The 20,408-nt window shown below is 43.3% G+C and overlaps 1 protein-coding gene across 4 annotated transcripts in view; it reads right to left on the bottom strand.

Moving 5' to 3' along the window:
• reln (reelin) overlaps positions 1-20,408 on the bottom strand; it is a 97,188-nt gene that overhangs the window by 15,723 nt on the left and 61,057 nt on the right. For all 4 annotated transcript variants that reach the window (XM_084933760.1, XM_084933758.1, XM_084933756.1 and 1 more), the window contains exons 8-41: positions 20,063-20,114; positions 18,854-18,962; positions 18,154-18,394; positions 17,787-17,932; positions 16,033-16,184; positions 15,590-15,705; positions 15,003-15,211; positions 14,563-14,691; positions 14,353-14,462; positions 13,701-13,767; positions 13,241-13,474; positions 12,112-12,273; positions 10,756-10,992; positions 10,299-10,491; positions 9,421-9,533; positions 7,588-7,725; positions 7,274-7,460; positions 6,071-6,276; positions 5,795-5,966; positions 5,327-5,533; positions 4,902-5,137; positions 4,579-4,736; positions 4,265-4,472; positions 3,974-4,050; positions 3,384-3,542; positions 3,079-3,273; positions 1,923-2,196; positions 1,692-1,832; positions 1,409-1,586; positions 1,208-1,292; positions 933-1,115; positions 617-785; positions 375-480; positions 43-269 (exon numbers count right to left, since the gene is read on the bottom strand). In XM_084933760.1, coding sequence (XP_084789886.1) covers positions 43-269; positions 375-480; positions 617-785; positions 933-1,115; positions 1,208-1,292; positions 1,409-1,586; positions 1,692-1,832; positions 1,923-2,196; positions 3,079-3,273; positions 3,384-3,542; positions 3,974-4,050; positions 4,265-4,472; positions 4,579-4,736; positions 4,902-5,137; positions 5,327-5,533; positions 5,795-5,966; positions 6,071-6,276; positions 7,274-7,460; positions 7,588-7,725; positions 9,421-9,533; positions 10,299-10,491; positions 10,756-10,992; positions 12,112-12,273; positions 13,241-13,474; positions 13,701-13,767; positions 14,353-14,462; positions 14,563-14,691; positions 15,003-15,211; positions 15,590-15,705; positions 16,033-16,184; positions 17,787-17,932; positions 18,154-18,394; positions 18,854-18,962; positions 20,063-20,114 — 5,576 coding nt within the window. The remainder of the gene's footprint in view (positions 1-42; positions 270-374; positions 481-616; positions 786-932; positions 1,116-1,207; positions 1,293-1,408; positions 1,587-1,691; positions 1,833-1,922; positions 2,197-3,078; positions 3,274-3,383; positions 3,543-3,973; positions 4,051-4,264; positions 4,473-4,578; positions 4,737-4,901; positions 5,138-5,326; positions 5,534-5,794; positions 5,967-6,070; positions 6,277-7,273; positions 7,461-7,587; positions 7,726-9,420; positions 9,534-10,298; positions 10,492-10,755; positions 10,993-12,111; positions 12,274-13,240; positions 13,475-13,700; positions 13,768-14,352; positions 14,463-14,562; positions 14,692-15,002; positions 15,212-15,589; positions 15,706-16,032; positions 16,185-17,786; positions 17,933-18,153; positions 18,395-18,853; positions 18,963-20,062; positions 20,115-20,408) is intronic.

Below are 20,408 nucleotides of genomic sequence, written 5' to 3'. Positions count from 1 at the left end.
TATAGTCAAATTGTAATGTATTTAAACCGTTATAGTCCTTACCCACAGAGGCGGAGTTTGCCAAACTGAATTACCTCCCTTCTCCAGCCCTGAGTAGTGCCAGGGAAATAGATACTGGCAGGGTGAAGCTCTGTGGAGCAAAGCGAGGACGGTTGTGGTCCGCCTGCACACAGTGGAACCAAGAGGTGCCACGTGGCACCAAAGTCCCGTGAGAACTCAAGACGCACGGGGTAAGCAGAGGAGCTTTCAGCTGTGCAGCCCACATTAATCTGGAGAGACACATACAAACAACATGAGTGAAGATGACAAGCCAGGATTTATTTGTTTTTACTGTAAGATTTACGACCGTTGCTTTGATCAAGAAGTCAGTGTACCTCAAACTGGATGATGGTGTTCTCATTTACATCAATATCTCTGGTGGTAATAGAGTGCTCTCCAAGCTCACTGGAGACAAACACCATAGCTGACTCGTCCTCCTCCCTGCATCAATCACACACACAAAGTTCATTTAAGGGTAAAATTATATTTTGCATGTTTCATCATCAATGAAAGCACAGATGAAGCAAAAACCCAAACACAGTCACGAATGACAGTGTCACTGTCAACAAGTTCTTACAGGCCAGTCTTCTGGTAGGGGCAGTAGAGACCAGTGTTTCCCCCTGGAGAGAACAGCCAGTTGGACTCATTGGGGCCTTCCTCAAAACTGTCTATCACCACTGGGGGGTTGTGCAACGAGCTGCCATCAATGATGAGATCATCTATCACCCACACCTCCTCCTTCTTGCCTAAAGGGGATAATATTGTGGAGATTAAACACTCAATCTGGACATTTGACTTTCCAAGTGGGAAAGCAAATGTGAGAACAATAGTTGTAATAAAAGTGAATATGGATGAGCGACATCTAAGCATGAAAGTGGTGGTTTCATACTCACCGCTGTTGTAGGGTTGCCAGAGTCTGAACCGAGTGGCGTTGGTCTGAGCGCTGGCTGGCAGTGGCAGGTGAAGGAAGAGAGTGTCAGTTGAAGCTGGGAAGTAAAACTCATCTAAAAGCAGCCAGCTGATTCCTCCATTCACAGAGTACTGCAGCAGCACTGAGTGTGAGCGCTCTGGCACACCTAGAGAGACCCAAAAGGATGTACTGTTATACTCATATGACTTTAATTTGTTGTTTACAAAAATGTAGCTATAAAAGTGAGTTTTGCAGTACCTTTAGTGATGAATTTGAAGGAAAACTGGATATAGAGCGTACTCGTACAGTCAAGATCCCGGGACACAATCATTCGCAGACCATCCTGCAAACAAGCAAGTTTGTTGTTGGTCAGTTCGGAAATGTCAGTGATCTGAAGAGTTCAAGCTGTATCTGTTTGATTCAGCTGGCTCTTCTCTGCATGGTGTTTAGGATGCCTACCCCTTTGAAAATAAGAGCAGTGCCAGACTTAAGAGGCTCTCCGCTCAGAGTTCCCCTCTCGGCTCCATAAACTTCAGGCCAGGTTTCCTGTTGCAAGTTCTCATTAAAGTCCTCTCTTAGCACAGATGGCAGTGGGGCCAAAGGCACACAGTGCGCCCCTCCATAACCCTTGTCACACCTGTGTGAGCACAGGAGAAAACAGAAAGTTAAGAAGGATTTACATCTATGTAAAAAGAGCGACTTTAAATGAATGAACTGTGTAGAAAAGCAAGCTTTTACATACACACAGTGCCCATTGTCACAAAGACCATGTCCAGAGCACATCCAGGGGCAGCCAGGAGCAAGTAGCACATTATCTAGAGCCCATCCTTCTGCTCCGGGGGTAAAATGGGTCTGAATCCAGCGGAAGCGAGTTCTAGGGGAACTGAGATCCAAGAGTTTGTAGCTCAGAAGAGTAGCTTAAGAAAAATACAGCAATTCTCTCTACTGTGTTTTAGAACATAAAAACACATACTTAGCTGCACTAGGCAGGTAGACGGTGATCCTCCTCCAGTGTTTGTACTGCGTTGATGTATAGATGGAACTCTGAGTATATCCAGCACAGCCGATGGCTGGGGGCACACACTCTGGTGTGATGAGAGACCAGTGGCGACCACAGTCTGTGGAGTACTCCAGTCGCACACCGTGGGAAAAGGAGGTGGACTTACTGCAGCCCATGCTCAGCTCAAACTGCAGGAATGAAGAGCCTGTGACCTCAAAGTCCCAGCTTTCTGCATATCTGGGTTTCTCTGTAAGCATAGTATAAGAACAACGTTACATGTATCCAGTTCCTTATACTAATTTTTTTCAGTGTCTGTAAATGTCAAAATGTTAATTATATTTGGTTATCATATTGTATAAAGATTACTTATGTAAAAATTCCAATAGGTAGATGTTGAAATGTGGCCATGTTTTGAGAAAAGAGCTTGACAATCAGTGTTTCATGTGTTCGCACAGGCGCACGGGAGCTTTATGTTTGTAGATGCGTTGCCAAATTGCTTTTGCTGTGGCCGTGTAATGAATGGCCCAGTTGTAATGTACTATTTGTAAATCCGCTACGTGTAAATCCGCTCACAGCATGGTGCAAGCATAAATAATAGGCAGGATGTTCAATCAGGTTTGCTGTCATTAATAATGCAGGACCCATGGCGCCACAGTAAATGGGTGATTCAATTTCAGTCTGTTGTGTATAAAATATGCTGTGATGTCCCTGCACTGCTACTTGTGTGGCTTGTTTGAGGCACTTGTGAGTAGGAATGTTCAGTAAGTCCACGTTATATTGGATGAGCTTAATCATAATCACAATGTGTACTATATGCGTTCCAGTTGTTTAATATTTCAACGTCTTTCCATTTCTTCTTGTGCAACTGAGTAGTGCAGCTCTTTTGCTTTGCATTCACGCACTTCGAAATATTCACACTACAAACACAGCAGCTTCAAAGCGTTTGTAGCGTTTTACTCAGGGAGCTCTTGACAAAGTTGGTGTAGCAGCTGCTTAAGTCTCCTTTTAACATGCATACAGTTTCTTACACAGTCTTACAATTAAAACAACAACTCTGCAATCATAAGAGTGTTTCTCCAACTAAATGTGTGTATGTGCTTAGGACTGGCACTACGATTGAGTGACTCACTGTCAATGGCCTCAGAGTTGAAGGTAAGAGCCGTGTCCAAAGACAAACAGTCCACGGTCACCTCCCCACCCTGAATGCGGTACCAGTTGTGCCTCAGAGGGGTCGTGCCGTCGAACTTGTCGTGAAAACCTGTCCTAGAGCTGTCGTTCATACCAATCAGAACATCATCCAGAGCCCACTGGGCAGAGTGTTTCCCTACACCAAAGGGGACAAAAGATGAAAATGAAAAAGAAATCAACCAATCAAATTTCTTCTCTAATAATATGGCAGTTTTGTGCTGTGTTTTCCTGAGTCAGCACACTAACCTTGCTGTGGTTGCCACCACCGGAACACTGTATAGGAGGTCTTTGCTGGAGGTGGCAGCTCAATGGTCACTACCTGGGGCTCCAAGAAGGAACTAAAATCCAGTTCCCTCAGGAACTGCCACTGGACGCCATTGTTGGTGGAAAACTGGACAATGACACCTAAAGCACACAAGAAAGTGAATGGATCCTTTTAAATGAATGAAACACAAAATAATGTAATGGCAGCCCTGAGGATAACAGACAAACTGTTTAAGAGGCTGGCAGTGTTGGATCTGACACAGCAGAAATGAACAGAAACTGAACCTTTGGCAATGCTGCAGGCTAAAAATGCACAGTGTGCTGGCTGATGGACAGAACAGATAGCACAGATCAGATCTGTAGCTGCACAGCTCTGGTTGGATCAGAAGGCTGATCAAAGACTGAGCAAGAAGGAACAGATGGAGACAGGCCGGTGGTAAAGTGATCAGAGCAGATGTGGAGTTGCTCTCTCTACAGACTGCACTGTTAAGGACAAGCCATGTGGATCCAGCAGAGGGCCTCAACACAACACATGAAGCACTGACATATGGCTTCTGTGGATTGAAAATTACCTTCATTGCGGGAGCGAGGCCTGGTGCAAGTGGGTCCTAAACTCTTGCTGCCAATTCGGATGTAGAATTGAACCAACCTGTATGCAAAGATTAAGAAAAGTGAATTTCATATTCCAACATTTTTACACATTAAACTGTCTTGAGTGTTTAGCCCCTTCTTTTTCCAACCATCGGTCCTGAAAGATGAGAATTATTTTGTAATTTTACAGCTAAAATTAGAAAATTAGTCCAGGCAGCCTGTTTGATTCTTGGGTGATAAAGGGTTAAATTGATTTGTAGTTTTCCTCTCACCGTGTGTTGGTGGTGTCTAGAGGAACTGTACGTGCTTCTCTCCTCCCAGGACTGTTAAAGTAAAGGGCCTTGCCCTCACCAATGATGCCACAGCCTCCTCCGATGTGTCCCCCGCTGAGACTCTGCCAAAGTGGGCTCAGTTTCCCCTCAAAGCCCTCAGTGAGCTCTGTGGGACTGGCCACAGACGGGACACAACTATCCTGCTCCACTGTGAAGAATATGAAGACAGTAAAGTTTAAATAAAAAAAAAAAAAAGCCCCGAAATTTCTTTGTCTTTCCTTTCTTTTAATTTCCTTTCTATAATTCTACCTTACCTGTGTATCCCATATCACAGAAGCAGACTCCAGAGATGCAATCACCATGTCCTCCACAGTGGTTTGGACAGGGCTCAGAGATGTAGACCCCATCCAGAGCAAAGGGTGGAGCATCTCTGTACACACTACTCTCCTGGAACCACCGGAACCTCGTTTTACTAGAAAATTAGGCAGGTGAAGCCATTTTAATTGGAGTTTTCAATATTCTCAAATATTTTCAGTCTAAAATTATGTTAAAACAAATCCCCCCCCCCCCCCAAGAAAAAAAAAAACCCAGTAGTACAGCTTTGCATCTCAAATTACATGCCTGTTACCATAGTTACCTGGCTGCAACATTACGTGGTATAACCACAGTGACCCTGGTCCACTGTTCATAATCTCCAGTGTTGTAGACAGCTGGTTCTCTCAGCTCACGACCGCTGCCCTCACATACCCCAGCCCCCGGGGTGCCTGGGTAACAGCCCTCTCTCACCAGGGCCCAGGTGCGACCAGCATCATGGGAATACTGCAGCAGCACTGGTGCAGAAGCACTGAACTCTGATTCACAGCCGATGTTCAGCTGGCATGGATGGAGTAGAGGGGAAAAATTGCACATCTTAGGAAATCTCACATTTGCTTTAAGTTGGTTTAACATTCCTGCAGTGGGTACTTTGCTACAAGCCGCTTTGCAACCCACCACTGTGTCCTGAAATGTCTTTCTTAATGTCATCCAACTTTTACATTTTTAATTTCTGTAGTTTCCACCTACTTTAAACTGGAGGGTGTAGCCAGGGCGCAGAGCCAGGTCCCTGGTGACAGCCACCCTGTCCCCATCAGAGCGCCCGAACACCATAGCAGAGGGAGTTGGGGCACAGAAGCTGTTGTTGTTTTCTCTCTCCATGCCTTCATTACCTAGCATCAGCCAGACACTCATCTGGTTCAGGGGGTAGTCGAATGCTGGTTTCTCGTAGAAGTTCTTCAGAAACAGAAGATACCAGAGTTATTTTTCTGTTTTGTGCTAATATTTTTTTTTGAAGGAAAAAGGATTTATAAAAAGATAAATGGAAGTCTTTTTTATTTAGATTTTTAAGAGTTTATAACTGTTCTATGTCAGCATGGCTGACATGTTCTAGTACACCAAATAAAATTCCCATATTAAGAATAAGCCATAGCTGCTATACAAGTTCACAGCACAAATTACAAGTTACTAGAATAACTCCTTAAGATGATTCCTGACCTGCGGCAGAGTGGGATTAGCCATAGGGATGATGTGTTTCTCCCTCTCTGACAAAATTATGACATCATCGATTGCCCACTGGTCATAGCCTTCCCCCGAGTGAAGAGGCTGCCACCAACGAAACCTTGTGGAGGGGGTTTTAGAGGTCAAGGGAAGCTCGTAATGCACAAAGCTGCAAAAGAGGGGAGACAGGTTACACATGTTTCTTTTCTTATAAGACATCCAACAAACACTTCATGAGCTCTGTCCTCCTTTCTTCCTCTGCAGGTTTCTCACCGAGGCTTGGTGAAGTCAGTAAAGTACATCTCAGCAATGAGGCCCCAGCTGATGCCTCCATCATTGCTGTACTGCAGGAGAACTCCTTCCTCTCTGCTGTCTGCCTGGTTACACTCCGCCCAGTCTCCACCCACCCGCAGGTAGAACTGGACAAACTCTGCCCATTCAGTGTCCAGGTCCCAGCTCACAAGCTGCCTAAGCCCAGCCTGAGAGGAACATACAAATAAATTAATACATATTAAGTGTGGGAAGATCAGCTAGAAACACACTTTACAATCTGACATAATTTTAAAACAAGGGTGGGTACTCCTGGGTACTCCAGCTTGCTCCCACAGTCCAGACACATGCTTATTAAGTGAACTGATTACTTTAAATTGGCTCTTAGTGTGAAAGTGAGTGTGTGTCTCTCTGTTTTAGCTCTTCAAAAGACTGGCAACCTGCTCAAGGTGTACCCCTGCCTTTCCATGACAGCTGAGATAGGCCACGCCTCCTGCCCTGAACGGGAAAAGTGGTTAAGAAAACGAATGGATGGATCAGATATATCCCACACATGGTATCTGGAGCCAGTTGTGATCCAGTAATCAATATATAATTATATGTTGAAGATGGGAAATCTGTTGCCATTTTCTTCGTAAGCAAACTTGGAATGAGGAGAAGTTGTTTGCTAAAGCAGCTGTGGACACTAATTTTTGGCTGCCGCAATATGTGAAACAAGCGATGTGCAGCTGCCTGAAAATTGTGAATCTCCTCTGTCCAATCAAATCAAAAGCATGTGCAATACTTCTCAGAGCTATTGAATAATTAAATAAAAAAATATTTTTGAGCAGAGCAGAGGTAATCAGAGTTCAAAGGGTAGCAATTTTTGGCAGCAAACACTAGAAAGTAATCAGGAAATGGATAGCGTATGCCAAGTTTTACACATATCTCTGAAGTGATTATTTTAATAAAAACAAATTAACTACACTTTTAATCTGGATCTAGATTTAGATCTAGATTAAATACACAAGACAGTAACAGAATGTGTCTCAGATTTCTTTCTAATGAGCGCTGAAAATGAAGAAATTAAATGCTACATTCTTGCAGTGTTAGGAAGGGTTTTTTTTACAATGTTTGTTCTACTACAAATGTTTTCATTTTACTTTAATTTTACCCCAAAAGTAAACTGAGCAAAAACCAGAAGAAGTTAATTTAATGTATTTCTACCTTGCTGAAGTACAAGGATGATCCAGAAGAAACCACACCACAGCCCATGTCAGGCGTAACCACCTCTCCACCTATCACCTCTTGCCATGTGGCGAGCAGTGCATCCTGGGACTCAAAGTCAGAAAGTACGCTAGAGGAGAGTGGGGAGGAGGGCTGGCAGTCTGTTCCAGAGAATCCATCATCACACCTGTAAGAGAAGTGAGTGCTTGAACGTTTTTATTCATTCGAACTTTAATACAGATTTTAACAAAACACCAGTGGAATGGTGCTACTGAGAGGTATGAAAAATGTAGTCAGTTTATTGCACGTCTGACCTGCAATGGCCATGGTCACACCAGCCATGCCCATGACACATGTTAGGACACTGCTGGCCAATGTAGATGTCATCCAGGGCCCACTCATCCTGCTCTCCGTAGTAGCTCTGGATCCAGCGGAACCGTGTTGCACTGGACCTGAACACAGAAAGCATCCTGAATGTTTCATAGCTGTAAAATGTTTATACTGTTTATACCAAAGATAATGCATGTAAATGTCAATATGGTATTTGTGCACCTGGCTGATCGAGCAAAATGATTAGAAAGGTCACTGATTGTTAAAAAAAAATGCATAAAATGGTCTGAAAAAGCGTATCGATCACAGTTTGCTTCTTGGCGCAGACAACTGTAGATTTAATGTATTTTGCAAGGTCAAGATTAACTTAAATGTGCACATTCCAGTGTATGTGTCTATGTGTGTGTTCTGCAGTAATGTCACAGAGAGGGCAATAACATTACACGTTCTCCATGTGGAAGATAAATTGTGGATGTGTGCGGTGTGTTGGCAAATGTTTCGGTGGTAGTTTACTATATGCTGTATGTACAGAAATGATGAGTGGTAGCAGAAGCTAGCGCAGATAGGCAGTTATATTGGGGATTATATAGCAGAGCGGTTCCTTCGTCTGATGTGTTAGTGACCCAAATCAACTGAGACCACCTCATGATCTTTCTGACCTGACCTCGACTGTTTTATTATCATTTACTGCCATGACCCTTTGACCTGTCATCACACCCTGCAGGAGATTAGACCACCTTTATTTAGGAGCTGAGAAGCAGAATGAAATGGAGGTGGAGGTCACAGTGCTCGGTGTGGAAGGTTTACGTGATTACTTGAGCTGATATATGTGTGAGCTAAGGCTTTAACAATATATTTATTTCTCTTATTCGGCACTGGGTGACTGATTCACTATGGGACTTGCTTGAATTCATATTAAACCGAGCGGTCCTTTATCAAATATGTCTTCGAAGCCTAATGCAATGAAATTGCAGTCTTTGTATAGTACATATTACACTAGTCAGACAACACCAGTTTATAGAGTTAACACTGGTACTGTACGGTGTGAAGCAAATGACAGAGAACTCCCCCATATCATTAGATAACTTGTTTGGGATGATTTCATTTTTTACCAGACAAAAAGTAGTGAACCAGACTGAAAAAGTGTGCCAACACTGTCCACCTCACGTCAGGTAAAATTATCTGCTAGGAACTGGCTGTATTTAAGTGCACACCCCTCTTGACAACACAAGCTTTTGAGGCTTCGGCTACATCACTATAATTAGTAAACACAAAGAGCTTGATCACGCCTGTAGAATCGCTTCATGTCTGCACAGCTCTGCAATTAAGCTGGAGAAGGACAGCCATGCTAACTTTTGTTTTCTTGTTGACTGCATTCCAGATAAAAATGACTCATAAGCCAATTTTTGGTGGCTACAACAAACAATTGAGAAAACACATTTGTGTTAATGTTGAGGGCGTGAAGAAGTGTTCTGTTTGCAATGCTGTAAAATGAATTGTCGTATTAATTGCTATACAAGGGTTTTAACAAATCCTCATGTGTTGCTTTCTTTTTCTGTCTTTATACAACATTATAGACGTGCAAAGCTGCACAGCTGCAGATGCATGTCCATGTCTACATGGAAAAGCATTAAGGGTAATAAGTATGGGCGCTTTCCAGTATTCTGATTTTCTGCTGTATGTTATGGTTCTGACTGCATTCATGGCACAGCATGCTTATGAAATGCAAAGAAAGCATGAAATTAACATCAGAGAATTTTTTTCCCAAAGGGCAATTTGTAAAAATGTTCTTCTATGTCTCTACATGTGATCCTTACCATGTCTTCTGAGGCAGAGAAAGGGTTATGCGTCTCCAGTCTTTGAACTCTGATGGGTGGTAGACACTGGGAGCTGTAAACTCAGAGCAGCTTGGCATGCCAGGTAGACAGGCCTGTGCAAAAGAAATGAGCAGCTTCTTACTACACATTTTTACTCATACAGCCGACGGGGGGAGCACTGACTAACAGCAATTACTGAGAAGGAATTTTTTCCATTGCGGACTGCGCTTCGTAGTAAAATTCTTCAAAAACAGCTGCAGATACAGCCCAAAGCTTCATCATTCACACAATATATAAATATAAAAGGCTAATGGAGGATTAGAGTATCTCTGACCTTGAACACAAGCAAAGGATTAACTGTACAGGACATTCACTGAGTTACATTGTGCACTTGCCAAACGACTGCATTTTCATGCACATGGGAGAATTAGAGAAAATTCACTGATAGAGGGCTCATTATGCTCTATTCAATTCCAAAAGCAATAAAAGTCTTGGCAGATACTTTGGTGCTTTATGAATATTTATGAGCCAGTTATGATCACTGAAAATCTTTGTTGAATCATGGGAAGATAATCTGCTTGCTGATTCAAGTATTGCTGTGTATTTGCTGATAGTGGGATGATTAAAAGTAATTGTGATAATTTCTCATCTGAGACAAAGTACCACATTTAAAGACATTATTTACATATTATTACCAGGACTGTAATGAGTAAATCAATATTCATGATCATGAATAAATGATGCTTCCGTGTCTTTCTCTGGGATGACTATCTCAAGTTTTAGTCACAAACAGATACTGCATGTGAACCGGCCTGTGATAGCAAAAGCCACTGTTAATACATGGGGAAATAATGGTGACTGTGCTTCAGTCTCCTTACCTCTTTCACCAGGTGCCAGGTGAGACCATGATTGGTGGAGAACTCCAGTCGTACTTGAGTGTCAATGTGAGGGGAGGGCTCGCGGCCACACCCCATGACCAGTGAAAACTGGAGACTGTAGGAGGCTCCGATCTGCATTGATTGAGTTTCCACATAGCGGATACTGGAGCCAGGACTGGGCTCACCAGAGAAACTAGAGTATGACATGGAGAAAAGAAATAAGAGTTTTCAAACCTTATACAAACCGTATATATGCTCTAATGGTATAATACTGTTTGTAGAAATAAAGAGAATCCTGACAAAATTTAAAGAGTAAATCATTTTTATACCACCAGAGTTATAAATGCCCATTGTGAAGCGTAATTAAGGTATTCAGTCATGTTTGAACCGAGTGGAAATTAATCTCTTCAAATACCAAGCAAAGACTAATGTATTAATGCAAAAGAGCATTATGCACCTGAGGGTCCAGTCATGCTGACAGTACGGCTGGACATGGCCGAGATAGAAACCAAGACTCTGGGTGACATCCAGCACGTTGCTGAAGTCAAGACTTATGGTGTTGAACAGCACAGAAGTCATGCTGATTTCATCCAGGGCCCACACGTCGTGGCCACGGCCCGAGTGGTACGGCTGCCACCAGCGGAACTGCACGCCGAATTTGCGAGCGCCGGATGGGAGTTCGACAGACACAATCCTGATGAAGGAAGGGAAACGGTTAATAGATGTGCGTGTTTGCAACGCAACTACCTATAACTTGTTAAAAGCTGAGATAGCAGAAAGAAAAACTCAGGCATGGTTTAGAATTAATGATCTGAAGGATAATTAATAACTACTGTCACGGAATTGAATAATATATTACTGTTTGTCATGTTCACACTTCTGTACGTGTTCATGCTTTAGCAAGAAAAAAAACCCTAAACTGAACATTGCTGATGTTAGTTCACATAAACAGTACGTAGGCACAAACGAGCAAGTTTAAGTGATACATATTTGGATATAGTGTCCATAAAGCTAAGCTGCTCAGCTGATATTAATCATACAGGCTGACTGAACCATGACTCAGGTCTGACTTGGATTTTGAGCCCACACAATCACATCTGCTGTTTGTACATTTGGACAAAATGCATGGGCAGGATTTCTATTTCTAACCTGGATTTATAAATACAGATGTTATGCTGCTGCTATTTTTTCTTTCTCAACAATCATTAGTATATCATGATATCTTATGCAAGCATGTACACCGATCAGGCATAACATTATGACCACTCACAGGTGAAGTGAAAAACACTGATTATCTTGTCATCATGGCACATGTTAGTGGGTGGGATATATTAGGGAGCAAGTGAACGTTTTGTCCTCAAATTGCATGTGTTAGAAGCATCAGTTTGTTTGGTTTGGTTTGAAGAGCACAACAATGACTTTGAGGTGTTGACTTGGCCTTCAAATCCCCGAGATCTAAATCCAATCAAGCATCTGTAATCGAACATATAATGTTATCCCTGATTGAAGTATGCTGTTACAGTACTTATATCTGCCATTACGTAGTTGCTGAATCACTGTCCTCTGTTGACCTCTCTAGTGGAGATGAAGAGCTGTGTGACATAAGCTGAACACAGCTGAAACCCAGCCCACTCTGTCCACTCTTCATTACACACAAAGATGCCACTAACTGTCTCAATGAGTCCCAGCAGCAAATACCTCCAGCACAAAATTGACAGCATATACGTGTGTGTTAATGGAGTCACTGAAACTCTATTGGTTTACAACCATTCGCACAAACAGACACACACTCATGAGAAAATATAGGAAGTACCTTGGCTCATGGAAGCCCTGATATGCATAGTGCTGCAGCAAGGTCCAGGTGATGCCGTTGTCTGAGGAGTAATGCAGCAGGACGCCCTCCCCTGGCTGGTCTGGAGCAGGACATGAGCTCAGGATGCTCCGACTGCCCAGCCGAAGAGTGAACTGCAGATACCTGCAGGGAATCAAAGATGAGAGCGAGAACAAGTAGGGTCAACTGGTTAAGGAGCACGGTGAACGGCACAGAACAAGTGCACAAAAAGGAAATGACAGAAAGAGAGAAGAGGGCACACTGAAAAATTAGAGAAAAAGAAAACCTAGGTCACAAAGAGTGTGTTCAAAGAGCAGAGAGAGTTGGTTAAAAAGGCAGATAAATAGACACTCGTAGAGTGAGGAGGTGGGAGCGAGGTGGATGATGGATGGGATGATTAAATGAATGAAGAGAAAACTTAATGAGACAGGTAAAAAAAACCACTCAGCAAGAGTGTGAATGAGAGTCACAGTTTATACCCATGTATTCATGTAAACTGTAAATAGTCCCAATACAGAGCGAGTTTCTGTCATCTTATGTTTATTTGTGTTTTGGCAGACATATCCTCATCTATACTAATGTAAAATTTATTATAATTTCCATCATCTGTCTTGAGCTACCAGTCATCCCCCCGCTCTCTGTTGCTGTTTGAGCTGTGCTTTCATTAGCAGTGCAGTTTCCTCTTCCAGGCAGCTGTTCACTCAATCAGCCAGGAAACTGGCATTAAATATGGCCATCAGGTGGCACACTCAGAGCCGCAACAGGCATAATCAATCTAACACAGATGCCATATCTAAATCCATCGTTCGCTCTCTATCATTCTCTCTCATATTTTCATCTCCACTCTCATCTGCAGTCCTCCCCATGATCACAATCCATCTCGGAGCGCAGGAATACAGAGTATGAGGGAATGAGGGGTGGGCAGAGGAGGAGGGAGAATAGATGGCTGCCTGGAACATTTGCAGTATCAATCACAGGTACAGACACCTGCTGAAGACAAGCCGAAGAAGACAAAGTACTGGCAAAACTTGTGCTCCCTGATTTCTCTGCTCATGTTTCTATATGCAGTACATTTCCATTCTGCTCTGCTGTATATAAGTACTACAATTACCTGGCTTGGGAACTGTCTAGTGGAGCCGTGACCAAGTGTCTCCTGCTGTCCCTGTTGAAAACCAGAGCCTTTCCGCTGGCAAGCACACCGCAGCCAAAGCTGACCTCAGCCCCACGAAGTGAGGAGAAGGTATGGTAGGAGGAGAGGCGTGGGCTGGAGAAACCCTCAGAAAGGAAAGCTGGAAAAGTCTGGGAAGCAAGCTCACAAGCTGGACCGCTGAAACCCGGATCACATCTGGGAAAAGAAAGAAAAAGACAGGAGACGATACACAAGATATTTAAAAAAGAGTGAACGATAACAATGAGAACAAAAGACAGAAATAATGAAAATTCGTTAATAAGTCATAAACATAACATGTACGATCTGATTAATTTTGAATGGTTATTGGTGCTGTAAGGCATTATGTGGATGAGCAGGCTCGTTCTGGATTTATTTGGTTTAATAAAAAGTGGATTCTTACTTGCAGCCGGTGCGGGAACAATGTCCTCTTCCAGAGCAAAAACGAAGGCAAGCTGGACCGAAATACACTGAAGAGAAACAAATTAATTGGAATTAATTGTCAAAGAATCTCAGATGGAAATCCATCTGTAAAGCTACAGATGACATGTTGTCCTCCCCCTGTCCCCCAAAGAGCCAAGTAACTTCCCAGAGGCGTAATCAAGGTGGCTGCCAAGTAATGGGACTTGTTTGCAGTAGCAGTTTGAGTAAACTTTTTATGTGTGTATTCGATTAAATATATAAATATCTGCTATACTAAATTAATAGATACTCTAATCACATCATGTATAATGGTGTTAGCATAAACCACAAATGTGTGGTCACTAAGATATATCGCATCTGAACAAGGACAATTAAAATAAAGGTTATTCATGACACTTGTGCAGACACCAAATATATTGCAGGGTATCCTGAGTAATTTTCATCAGCACTTCATATATCAGCACAGTTTGCACAGCAGCTCTGATTATGTTGATTTATATTGCTTATTGTTGAGTTACATTATTTGCATAATTAATATTTCCATTATGCCCTATTGGCACATACGCACAATCTGTATATACTTCAAAGGAACATGTGATAAGAAAAATCTGGCCTTTATGTGCAGCTCATACCATTGTCTATAGCCCACATGTTGCCGACTCCCGAGCCAGACTGCTTCCAGCGAAACCGGGTTGTCTCTGTCAGGGCGGCATTGGGCAGAGGAATAGAGATTCTTGTCCACCTGTGCAGACAAACAATAGTAAGATGAAAGAAATACAGGAGAAACCCCCTCCACCCCCACCCAAGGATGCACACATGGAGATATGCACACTGATTTATACCCGCTGTAGTTGTCGGAGGAGTATATGGTGCTGTGAGGTAGATGGGGTCCTGCACAGAGCTCTGGCAGACACTCAGTATGGAGCAGAGACCAGGAACGACCGTGGTTGGTGGAAAATTCCAGACTGACACTAAAATAAAAAGGATCAGAGGACATCTTAGTGACCTAAATTGCTTCTCTTAACTTAAATTAGGTAAAAACTAAGTAAGTGTGAGCGGTGTTAACTCCACCATCCCTCACTCCACATTTAAATACATCTCAGGGCTGCAGTTTGATTTAAATAAACAGAACTTTTAGTTTTATGTATGCATCATGAAAATAACTGAGTGACCTGGCATGTGTGAGACTCCTTTGTTGCTGCAAAATTTCATGTATTTGACTGAAAATAATGGAGATGTTCACATTCACAATACGCCTGGCCTAGTTTACAATGAGTCACACCTGTTGGCAGGCTGGTAGGAGCCACAGCCCAGGTTGATGGAGAACTGAGCAACATGTGTGTGGGTGCCAGGCAGCACGGGGAGCAGCTGCATGAAGTCCACGGCCCACACGTGACGGTTGGCACCGCCATGTGACCGCTGCTCCAAGCAGAACTGGGTGACTGGTGTTTGCAGCTCAGTCGGCAAGGCCACAGATACCACTGCAGGAGTCTGCGAGAAGAAAGATAGCGGATACAGTGAAGAGAGCAGAGCACAGGGGAGGCTCAAATTAGGGCAGTGACTGTGACTTTTTCTACGTTTGATTCATCTGCTAATTATTTAGTCAGTCGATTAACTGCTTGGTCTAAAAAAAGTCACAAAAGGCCACTTCTAATGATCAAACCGCTTGTTTTGGTCAAGCAGTTTGGTATGACTCGCAGGCAGCAAATCCTGTAGATGTGAAGCTGAAACAAGTAAACAACATATTTACTTTAAAAGTGATAATCGGTTATCAAAATGCCTCACAGCTGTTAATCTAATGCTATTCACTCGGACATAGCGCTTCAGGCTAACAAAGTTTATGCATGCCCAGTTTTTGGTGTATCTCACCCTGTAGGAAGAGTACGGCAGGGTGTCGAGCACCACATGCTCCCTCCTTCCTTCAGACCGTCCAAACAGAATCACATCGTGTTCATGGGATTCTCCCGGCTCACAGTCCACACCACCTACACACAAACATGCCCTATTATGCTTATAGACATGCCAAAACACTTGCACACCGTGGTTTATTAACTGCAACTACAGACTCTGGAGCTCTCTTCCTCTGAGCCTGAGTTCTGTGGACTCTGTGATCTCTTATAAAAAGCAGCTACAAACTCCTCTTTTTAAACTTGCTTCTGGGTAACTTTTGTTTTGATGCTTAAGCTTCTGTTTTGATGTTCTTCTTGTGAAGCACTTTGCGGTATTTATCTTGAAAGGTGCTACATAAATAAAAACTGACTCAGTTTTACTTACAGCTAGACAGAGAGTATACAGATGGAGGATTTCCATACCCATGGTAAAGTAGAAGCGGAGGTTTCCGTAAGACGTGGTGTCGAGGTAGGGGGTGCACACTCGCCTCCGGCCCTCTCTGTCAAACACTAGCGCTGAGCCCGACTCAATCTCTCCACACTGGGTCCCATAGACGGCGCCCTCTATGTCCCAGCTGAGTGAAAAATAACAAGGAGTGAAGGGTTTGTGAGAAAAAGACTGATCTAAACACAAAAGGTTTACATCAAAAAGGCAGCTCTATTTCTCACAAAGGGCTTAGATGGACCTGCATGTTTGATTTGGCACTGGATGCCCCTCCTGACACAACCCTCTGCTGACTCGCGGGGATTTGTGTCTCCTCCCCGTCTTGAACTGTGTTAACCATTATGCAGTGGAGTTATTAAGGAAAAATAAGCAGTGACTAAAATTTGTGAATAATTTTAAAAAGTCCTGCATCTCCCTCTGGAGTTTTACTGAAATCAGGAAAGAGTTACAACTGCTAAACAAACACACGGTGTCAGAAATATGGCTTAAGCCACTTGGTAGAGGCATGCAGGACGCACTGACACATGCATGCACAAACATATTTCTGCACAGTAGAGAGAGGACTCTCATTAGTTCTGACAGAAGCCGGCTTCTATCTCCTCTCCCCTTGCCTTTCCCTCTGTCACTCCCTACTTTCTGTGTCTTTGTCACTGCCAGTGTTAAGTTAGATGACACTTGGCAGAGCGGAGTGTACCTTCAACGTAAAAAAATAAAATGAATAAAGAAAAAAATCTCCCTGCCTACTTCACACATGTTTCAGTGCCTGACGCCTGATGGGTGAGAGCTAGCATGCAGTGCAGCATGTTGGCATGCTGGAAGGAGGCGTGAAGGTGCGGGGCGGTTGTAGAAGCAAACTCCTGTTTGCGGTCCTTCTCATTAATGGAAAAACATGCTGACAGACACGGTGCATGGAGCTTGTTAATCACTCCCTGGCAGTAACGCCATCTATCATCTCTCTCCTTTCATCTCTCTTCCTCTTGCAGCGCTTCAGACAGTGCTCTCTGCTGTCCGGCGTGTGTGTGTGTGTTACTCTGAACAGATGGACTGCCATCTCTGTAGCAGTCAGAGGCACGGCGTTCACCTGTGTCGGCCCCCATGCTTGACTTGATCTTGTGCGACACACTGCATGTTTAATCGCTTGACATATGACAAGTGACAGGTGTCAATGCATTTATGTGTATACATAGACACAGTAATATCTATCTGGTAATATCCCGTCCCTCTGATCCAATCACATCGTGCATAAGATAGCCGTTTATGATTCTGTTGACTCTCTTTCAGCCCTTCGTGGTTTGGCTCTGTTGTAGTTTAATCCTTTAATGACAGAGAAGACTCTGGTCTCGAAGCCAAGTTCAGTTTACTGCTTCAGCTTTATTGCGGTGGATGAAACTCCCTGTCAGTAAAGTTTCTCTCAGTATCTTTTAAAAAAGCTTTTAAAAATCTTTAATTCTTCATTCATCTTGACTTGACATTTCCTTGATTGTGTTGCTGTATGTAAAGCACTTTGTTTCTCTACCTTTGAAAGAAACAACAGGAGAAAAAAAGATGCCAAATTAAGATAAATATAAATCAAATAACTCAGTAAAGAGGGAATGGACATTTTTAATCCTTTAATGACACAGAACAGTCTGGTCTGGAAGCCAAGTTCAGTTTACTGTTTCAGCTTTATTGGAGTGGATCAAACTCCTTGTTAAGGTAGGTGTAAATCAAATGACTCGCTACTTTGACTTACTTTAACGGTGGGCTCTCAAAGTCTTCCTCCCAGTAGCTCCGTCCCTCCTCACGGTGCAGATCAATGTCCCTGGTGGTGGCAAAGCTGTGTCCAGTTTCCTCACCACCATGGAAATACATGGCATTGCCTTCTGACTGACAGGCATGCTGGACAATAAGAATACAGATGAGAAATAGGACGCTGTGCCGCTTATACAACCACATGATTACATTTATTTATTGCTTTCATACTGGAGTTGTTGTAGTTTCTTGCTTAATATATCTAAGATAATCTTATATAATCTCAATCTATCTGAGCATTTGACCACATTTCTAAGCAAATGACTGGGAAACAAAATCCTTGAGTATGCATTGATTGACTGGTGTACCTTGACAGTAGCTCCAGGGAAGAAGAGCCAGTTGGCGGTGTCTGGAGGATCCAAGTTTTCCTCCATCAGGGGGGTCCTGTGGGCGGCGTTGACCAGAAGCACATTGTCCATCCCCCAGCAGGACTCATAGCCTTCAGGGCCTTGGGGGGCCTCCTGAGACCAGCGGAGACGAACTCCATTGGCTCTGGCGGAGTGTGGAAGTGGAAGCAGGTGGATGATGGTGCTGCTGTTGGTAGGAGCTCTGGAGGAAAATAAAATATAGAAAAACAAGTGACTTTCTAAATGTGGAAGTCGTGGTTTTGAAATGATGTTCAATATTTACACAGTAAATAACAATCATCAATCACTTCAACGTAGCTGAAATAACCAAATAAGGAGAGACACAGCAGCTTTAAAAAGCAGCTTTCAGAATGAGTTGAAGTGTTTACGCGAAAGCAAAACATCCACTTAGTGCTGCTAAATATTGTATTAAGAAGTCTATTATTACATTATGCTTATGTTTGAAAGCTGACAAAACAGAGAGAGGCGGGGAGAGAGAGGGATTAAAAAACAGGTGGATCATCGAGGCAAACAGGAGAGGGATGACAAATTAAGAGGGGGAGGTGTGAACAAGGGAAAAAAAAAAGAGGGCGGGTGTTTGTAACAGATGGAAGGACTGTGGGATGGGATGAGGAACAAGGAAGAAAAGGAGGAAAAATACCTGATCTTCTCCAGTGTGATCCAGTCATCTGAGGTGTTGGTGTTGCCACTGAGGCTGTACGACACAGTGATGCTGGGGTCTGAGTAACTGAAGCGGCAGGAGCCTGAGCCTGAGGAACAAAACATCAGCAGAGGACACACGTATATGATCGTTAACACTCGTGTCGAGGGTGAAGCTCCAAAATGTGCCGTTTAGCTATTATTTTTCATCAGCTGAGCTGTTTCCAGCCAGCAAATGAGCTTTTGCATGTGAGGCTGCACAATACGCAATGGCTGTCTTTCCAGTGATTGCTCCCACATCGCCTCCATTAATGGAAAATAATGTCTAAATGATGTCATGGTGGAACTAACTGATCAGCAGCTTAACAGGACTCAGTGACATCAGGAAGCTGAATGACGGGGCTGGGCAGAAATGACTGGAGAAGTCACAGAATGACGACAGTACTAACTCCAGCCAGAAACTGTTCATCTGTGTGTGTGTGTGCGCGTGTATGTGTGTGTCATTATTGCTGCGCATTTCTATTTGCAGAGTCAGAGAGGGATTGGACCGCTTTAAAATATGGTGTCGTGTGGGTGCTGCGGGATTAGGGAGGGTCAAAGGCTACTAATGGAGGGAGACAGGTAACCCCCACAGCATCCCTACCTTTCCTCTCCTCTCCCCCTCCTCCCACTTTACCGACGGTGTGTATTGTCCATGCCTCCAAAATGTTGCGCCGTGCTGTTACATCCCCGCTGAATACAGCCATGCATTAACCCGCTGCCACTTCATAGTACTGCTCTACTGAACTGTTCAATACGCAACACAAATTCATACTGAGGACCTTCAAGCAAGAGTGCAGCCAGACAGAATGCTCTACATTATGTACTCTTATTTCCTCCTAGTCACGTTCCCATGAGAACTGGCGGATGCATGTAATGGACATGAAAAATACAGCACCTCTAAAAACTCTGCCATGGCCTTCTGGGTGTCTTTCCAGAATATTGTAAATCATTCATTATTGTGACGGGGGAGAGGGGAGGGGGTCGAATACAGTTTGTACAGGCTGGCTTCCTGACATCTAACAGTGGAAAAGATGCTTGTTTCCTGAGGATGCCATTGGGATCCTTGCACTGACTGGTTAACACAGGGCTACCAAGGTTAAAATAAATATCCCACACATAAGCTGTCTGAATGTAGTTATTGTCTACAATGTGGAGATTTAATACTCACCCTGGGCAAACTGCAGGACTGAGGCAGTGCTGGTGTTCAGAGGTGCAGTAGTCTGGGGAGGATACACAAGGCAATTTAGGATATTGCGGATAAATAGTTACATTAAGTTAGGCTTTGTAAATATATTATAGAATTCTTTAATCTTTTGTGCTGGATTAGCAGTTTAAGAGTAATCACGCTGGTGTCATTTGAGACCTTAAACCACTTTGTCTATCTTTTAAATGTCTGTTTGAGTGTGCATGAATGTATGCTGCCATTATTGATGTTGTTTTATTTGTCACTGTGTGTAAATGTTTCTGTGTTTCTGGTTGCACACGCTTGTTGCGCTTGACAGAAGAGCTGCCAG

The sequence above is a fragment of the Perissodus microlepis genome, chromosome 7 (assembly GCF_051167445.1).
Source record: "Perissodus microlepis isolate ML-2025 ecotype Zambia chromosome 7, ASM5116744v1, whole genome shotgun sequence".
NCBI lineage: Eukaryota > Metazoa > Chordata > Actinopteri > Cichliformes > Cichlidae > Perissodus > Perissodus microlepis.
The sequence above is the reverse complement of the archived record's forward strand: the minus strand, read 5'-3'. Positions and strand labels throughout refer to the sequence as shown.